Source organism: Octodon degus, unplaced genomic scaffold (genome assembly GCF_000260255.1).
Source record: "Octodon degus isolate 3935 unplaced genomic scaffold, OctDeg1.0 scaffold00029, whole genome shotgun sequence".
Classification (NCBI taxonomy): Eukaryota; Metazoa; Chordata; class Mammalia; order Rodentia; family Octodontidae; genus Octodon; species Octodon degus.
The window spans coordinates 15139988-15146990 of record NW_004524605.1 but is presented as its reverse complement, the minus strand read 5'-3'; the positions used below and the strand labels follow the sequence as shown (position 1 = coordinate 15146990).

General features: G+C 47.9%; 1 protein-coding gene across 2 annotated transcripts in view; it reads left to right on the top strand.

Annotated features, from left to right (window-relative positions):
- Nucleotides 1–1877: 1877 nt before the first annotated feature.
- Ebf1 (early B cell factor 1) overlaps nt 1878–7003 on the top strand; it is a 402224-nt gene continuing 397098 nt past the window's right edge. For both annotated transcript variants that reach the window (XM_012514323.2, XM_004629396.2), the window contains exons 1-3: nt 1878–2055; nt 2612–2675; nt 3288–3343. In XM_012514323.2, the coding sequence (XP_012369777.1) occupies nt 3332–3343 (12 nt within the window). In that variant the 5' untranslated portion in view covers nt 1878–2055; nt 2612–2675; nt 3288–3331. The remainder of the gene's footprint in view (nt 2056–2611; nt 2676–3287; nt 3344–7003) is intronic.

Here is a 7003-nt window from a genome sequence, read left to right as displayed (position 1 = left end):
CGCGCCGCTCGCCCCGGGGCTCCGCGCTCCCGGGCTGCGCCGCTCACGTCGCCGCGGCCGGAGGCGAGGAGCTCGCGCTTGGCCGGCGCTCTCCGCCGCTTCGGCTGCAACTGTTTTCATTTTGTTTTACCCTAGAAGAGGCGTCTGGACCAGCGTGATGTTGGATGTCTGTGTTTTTGCGAGATTGCTTTTTCTTTCCTGGCTGGCTTCATTTTCTTTCTTTCCTTCCTCTTTTTCTTTTCTTTCTCCTTCTGTTCTCCGTCTTTTTTCTTCCATCATTCTCTTTTGCTTTGTATTTTATTCTGTTCTCTCTGCTCCTTCCACTCTTTCTTCCCCTCTCCTTTCCATTTTTCCTTTTCTTTCTCCCTTTTCTTTTCTTCCCCTTCTTTAATACCCTTCTCTGCCTTCTCTGGTCGCCTTCAATCCTCCTTTCCTCCCTTCCACCTTTCATTCTCTTCTTTCTCCATGCTTTCCTCTCCTCTGCTTTCCTTCCCTCCCTGTCTTTTCTGTTTTTTCTCCCTGGAGTCTTCTCTTGTTTCTCCTAGCGGGTTCTCCCTCCCTCTTTCTAGTCTCGGTTTTTCTCAGTCCATCCTGAGAAATAGCGGCTCCCAACTTTAATTCTGACATCTCCTAGAGGTGTTCCCACCCCCTGTCACCCTGGCCCCTTCCAGCCCCTGTGACCCTGGAAGCTCCCCAAGATGCAGGACAGGGTGGCCTGGAGCCACTGCCCTGGGGGGCTGACTTGAGGAACTTTTCTGGGCACACCCAGTACCCTTTTCTGGAGCTCAGGGTCCTGAGTGAGAAATGATCCCCTCTTAATTCCTGGCCAGCGGATGGGCTTCAGAGAGTGGGAATCTCGTGGCCCCAGGCCCTATCGGATGCAGAGAGTGCGGAAGGGGAAGAAGGAAAATGACTAATTACATCATCTCTAGCTTCCCGGGGCTAGAGACAAGTGTTCCCTGCTCTGTTCCCATCTCCGCTCAGCAAAAGGTTGGGGGTGGTTGGTAGTGAGAGTGAATTGGGTGGCTGGGCTGGAAGCGAAAGTGAGTGTGCGCGGCGCGCGTGTCTGTGTCTGTCTGTGGCTCAGTGCGCCCGTGCGGGTCAGGTCCGCTGTCAGTGGCCACCGGCGCCCCGGGCGCTCATCACTGCAGTGTCGGGCGGGCGCGCTCCGCCAGAAGCCCTTAGGATTTCTGGAATGACTATGAGGATTTCAGGAGAACAGCAAAACTTCGTCCACACAGGTCTATCCAAAACATCCCAGTTCTTTTACCCACATGAGCCAAACCCCGACAGCTCTGAGTCGAACCCTAGTACTCTTCACAAGCCTTTTTCTGGGATGGAAATTTAGCTTCCGAGGCTGGCGCCCGCTGTTGCCCGAGAAGCGGGAGTTCTCCGGGAGGGTGGCTGTAGCTTGGAGCAGGTAGAGCGTCCCCACCCTTCCCACCTGCCCGGTACCTCACAGGCGAGATTCGAAGGAGAAGCGAACCCTGTTCCATGCCCCCTCCTCCTAAGTTGTGAACCTTGAGCTTTTTGCTCGGAGCCTACTAGTTTCACCTCATCCATCTCCACTTTCTTCCTCCCCACGCAGCGCGCTGCGGGTCAGGGTACAAGTTAACAGAGCTTTGCCTCGCGCACAAAACCCGAACAAAACTTTCACACCTCTTTGGCTTGTTCTGAGGACGTGCTCTGTCCTGGGCTGGGTGGACCGGCACGCGCAGGGGCATAGGTGTCTGGGCGTTGTCTGCACCTGGAGCGCCTGAGGGGTCGAGAAGGGCGCCCACTGGATGTTTTGGGGACAGAGAAGGTGGATGTTTGAGGGGCCGCTTTTAAGTTGTGGGTGGCAAGGGAGGCGCGGGTGGCTCCGGCTTAGCGGTCTAACTCTGAGTCTTTGGCCACAGCGGGGTGGGTCTGGCCCGGGCTCACTTTGAGAAGCAGCCGCCTTCCAATCTGCGGAAATCCAACTTCTTCCACTTCGTCCTGGCCCTCTACGACAGACAGGGCCAGCCCGTGGAGATCGAGAGGACAGCCTTTGTGGGGTTCGTGGAGAAGGAAAAAGTAAGTGGGCGCAGTGCTGCCTCCCTTGTCCCTGGCTGGGGAGGAGGCTCAGGCGCCCAGATAGGGTGCTCCTCTGTGAGTGCGAAGCATTCATCACACACTCCCATGAGGGCTCCCCCGAAGCCACTTCCCGTCCCGGGCGAATCTGGGCTTCCGGTCCATGGGGTCTTGCTCCAAAAAGTTCGCACCGAGTGCCGAACTGGAACCAGGTGACCCAGGTTCACAGCCTGGAGCCATGGCGCCTGGCATAAGCCCGTTCTGGACTCCCAAACCATGCAGCGCCTGCTTCTGAAGGCACAGGCCTGAGTCCCCAGACCCTGGGTCGAGGATCACCAGTGCTCGCCTCGAGGAATTTTCTCGAAAGGGAGACAGCTGTTTGGGATGGGGTGGAGGAGGGGTCACAATTTGCCCTAATGTCTGCTGCTACCGGGCTGACCGGCTCACTCACTAGGGGTCCTGGCTTGGGAAAGGGGGAAAGTTGCCGTTACTGTGGTCCACTTGCTCACGCGGCCTCTTTCCTGCGTCTCCTGTGTCTTTTCGTCCTGCTACAAACTAGGAAGCCAACAGCGAAAAGACCAATAACGGGATTCACTACCGGCTCCAGCTCCTGTACAGCAACGGTGAGGGTCCTACTGGGTCTGCGCCGGCGCGCTGGGGCTCGGGGCAGGACGAGGGCTCAGGCAGCTCCAAGTAGAGGAAGCCCCCCAGCGAAGTGCAGTGGTCCCCTTTCCTCTAGGAGAACCGGCCTCTCTTAATTTTCCTGCTAGGAAACTTCACCTTTGGAGGGTCCTAGTCGCCCCAGGGCTGTTACCTGAGGCCAGGTGTAGCGCTTCAGCTCTTCCCGGGCCGCTTTCATTCCTTCTCCCCTCCTAGAGGCCTGTCGTTTCAGCTTAAAAACACCAGGCCCAAGTGCTCCTTAGGCTTAGGGGCCTGGGAGCGGTGGCAGCCACGGGGGACGCAGAGGGACTGCTGTCCGCCAAAGAAGAGTAGCCAAGCGGGTGCCCTGTCCCATTACTAGCGGCCGACCCTGCAGTCAGGCTTGCCAGAGGCCAGGGCTCCTCTCTGGGTAGAGCACTAGGGAGTCCTGTGGTGCCTTTCGGGACAACAGGAGTTCCAATCCGTGCTGGACCCCTTTCTTTGTGTGTAGCAGTAGTAGTTGGTTTTGTTTAGTTGCTCCTCTCAGGCCCAGTCCCTCCCACTCATTCCTCCTCCTGTCCTCATTTTCCCTCTAGGGATAAGGACAGAACAAGACTTCTACGTGCGCCTCATTGACTCCATGACAAAACAAGTAAGTTTCCTAATTCTGCACGCGCCCTGGGGGTGACACTGGGGTCACGAGATTCGGGGAGCGTCGTGTAGTCGGCTGCTGCAGGCGGGAGGGCCGGAGCTCAAACTCTAAAACCCCGGGTGGACCTGGGACCTCGCCCGCAGCGCGCTTCCCAGGCCCGCGCACACTTGCGCCTCCGCGTGGGCGGGAAGGCTCGAGGGCGCAGTAGCTGGAGGGAAGCTGGGCCCTGCGGCTCAGCCCCTCGCACCGAGGGCAGGCGCTCAGGGCTGTACTTCCTCTGGCTGGACCCGGGAGCGCCAGGGGGTGCCAAGGGTGCCCAGGAACCCCTGGGCCGCCAGAACTCCACTTCTGAAACCCGAGCCAGCCGGGCCTAACCTCGGAGGCCCAGAGTGGAGGAGCCAGAGGATGGGGGTCCAGGCGGCCTCCCCAGGAAAGGGGAGGTGGGTGGAGAGCGCAGAGGACTACTGCACAGATTTTTTAAAAAGGGGATGTCTTGGAGGGTAGTATCGGAATAGGGAGCAACAATTGTTAAGAGGATATTTTGCAAAAAATCCACCCGCTTTTGCTTCCAAGCCTGGCAGGAAGCCAGGCAGCATGAGTGAGCTTGCGGTCTTAAAGGTACATAGACGCGTTTCCTTAAGCTCCTCAACACGCGGGTGTCAGGCAGTATACATTAAAGATGAGTTATGATTTAAAAGATACAATTATGAGCCGAGTCAGAAGAGAGGCCTGACATTTTAATGAGGCACAGAAGTTGTTGTTTTTTTCCCCTCCTATCCTTAATTTTTTAAAAATGTTTAGTTTCAGAGTGAAGTAGTTGGTTAGGTAGTTGGAGAACTTAGTAGCAGAAGTAAGACAGCTTTATTGGGTGAGAGAAAGAAGTCGAACAAAGTCTTCACGCTCGTGAAGATAGTGGCTCTTACCTAGCCAGCAATTTAGTAAGGAGATTCAAATTTGTTTATTTGCTAGTTATTTTTAAATGTTTCCATTTTATAGTAAGGGAGCTGACCTTTTTTCATAAGGAAGGTGGCTCAGAAAGTTCCAAAGTAAGGAATACATGCATATTTAAAATTTGCTTTTCAATAGGCCCCGTCTGAAATATGTTGTACAAAATGCATATTGAATTGTGGAGAGTTTTAAAGTGTATTCAGCAAAAACCTTAACTTAATAACACTAATTTGGATTATTACACTTATATTTCACTGTGACCCAAGCAGCAGAATAGGCGATATGAAATCTGCTTTTAAAATTAATAAATAAATATCTATTAAGATCAATTTCATGGTATTTCTGTAAAATTTTATCATTTCTTGAAGATTCTGTTTATTTTGTAATTGATAGCTTGGATTCAATCCCATTTATACTTTCAGCCTGGGCCTTATTTTCTTTCATTGGCTTGTATTATCAGGTAGGATAATTCTCTGTCTTTCATTTGGACACTATTTTTTTTTTTATTTAAATTTGTTTCCTGCCAAACAGAAACACAAAAGCCTCATTTCAGTTACTTTTTTTTTTTTTCTTTTAAAATACCAAGAAAAGATACAAAGTCTTAGGTAGAGTTTTCAAAATTGCCTTTGAAATTTTGGATATCTTTTCCTGGTATTCTCATGGAGAGAGAAAGGAGGAGGACAGTTGAGCTCTAATACATAGCACGTATGTATTGATTAGGATCTATTTTTCAAAAGATACCAAAGCACACACCAAGAAGTATGTAAGGCTTGTGCAGCACTGACTTCTTAAATGTTAAATTATAAGTAGTGCTGTGAATTGAACAGTTTTTAAAATTATGCCCCCAATTAGGTCATATTTGAAGGGATGCTGTCTGATTTAAACCTCTTTAAAACTTTATTTTAGATCCTGCTATCCAAAGTGTGTGGTCAAGGATTGATTTTTCCCATTATGAAATTAATTGACTTTACACATGCATATGAAAGTGGAGGAGAGAATAATCTTTTGATTTCTGTAAAGCAGCACATCAAATACATTTCACTAACAAGGTGACAGAACTTTTTAAAAAGCCACAGAAAGGAGACAGAGAGAAAAGGAGAAAATGTGGTTTGTTTTTATAACAGCAAGTATGAGAGAGTCAGTTGCCATATATGCAATTATATTTTTTGGTGTGAAGTGACCCGAAAAAGGGTTAGTAATTACCTCAGTTAGTGTAAAAATATCCAGAAAAGGGAAATTTCAAGCTATACCTGTGTGCTTTCGTAATGGTTGTTTAAGTAACCACCTTCTCTGCAGCTTTCACTTTGGAAGCAGTCATGCTAGCTGCTCGTCCTTTGCTTAGTGCTGTACAAGGTTTGGAAGTAGCTTAGCCTCTTGTGCACATAGCGAGTAAAGTGGTCTCCCAGGACACAGAGATCAGTGTGAAGGCGCCTAACTTTTCCTACCTGTGACATAATAATTGATAATCAGCCCCAATGAATGAAAGTGTTTCCTCACTTACCTTCACATTACTGTATAATGTCATACCCACTCTGATTTAAAATTCTTAAAATTTTGATGTTTACTTAAATACACAGAGGCCCCTTCCATTAGATATAAATTTTGGCAAAAGATAACATGGTTACATGGTTACATTTTTCTTCTGTGAAATTCCTCCAGATTTTGATTTTTACAGCACAGAATAGAATACTTTTCGCTATGTGATACATTCTAATAAGAGTATAATTGTGGGGAGAATACTTATTTATTGTCCAATGGCCTCTGCTTAGTTACTTTATAATAGTGTTTTAATACCGAAGATATGATTTTGTGTTTGTGATACCATAACCCTGATGCATGTGCTGATGTTGAAATTGAAAAGGAATCATGGGCCAGCAACGTGCAAAACTAGCTATGCATTTTCATACATTTTCATACATTATTCCTGATCTAAATTGGAGTTAGAAACACTGAGATCAAAAAGAAATGTACTCAATCAACCAAGGTGTATTGGTATGACACAGTATTTCACACCTTTTCAAAGTGTCTCATTAGTCTCCTTTGGGTAAAGACTCTTAGTTTTGGGCTTTACTAGGAAGGAAGAAGTTTCATTAGAAGTGAATTTGTAAAGATCTGAGGTTCCTTATCCCTAAGTCTCCTTCATAAAATACATAAGACATAGTATTTTTTTTTTTAAACTGTCTACCAACTAGAAAACAAGTTTTACTTTTGGGAAGGGTTGCTCAAAACCAAGCTTAGCTGGACTAAAAATAGATTGTTTTCATGTCATTGCTGCTTTTGGTATTCTATTAGGGAGCATGCAAAAGCCCCTGTAGGATCCAGAAGTTTATGTCTGCTGCATCCAGAAACAGTATCTACCCCAGAAGTCCAATGAGCCCGGTGGGGGAGGTCTGAGACTGATGCATCTCATTTCAGATTTTCTCATAGAGCTTGAAATAGGATTACGGTATGGGATTGTTTCAGCAAGGTATTTATCTTTGTGTAGTTAGCAAACAACATATATAGTTAGAAAACAGAACTTTAGCTCATCTTCCCTCTTTTCCATCCATCTGACTTGAAAAGAGTAACATTTTTTACAGTAGTCCTTGCAGGATATCAAATTCCATGAAGTTATCAAAAATGCTATATTGCCTGCCCTGAAATAATAGTGTTTTTGAAGAGAAATAAGGAGTGGTCACATAATCCTTCCATGTATGGATTTAAAGGTAGGAA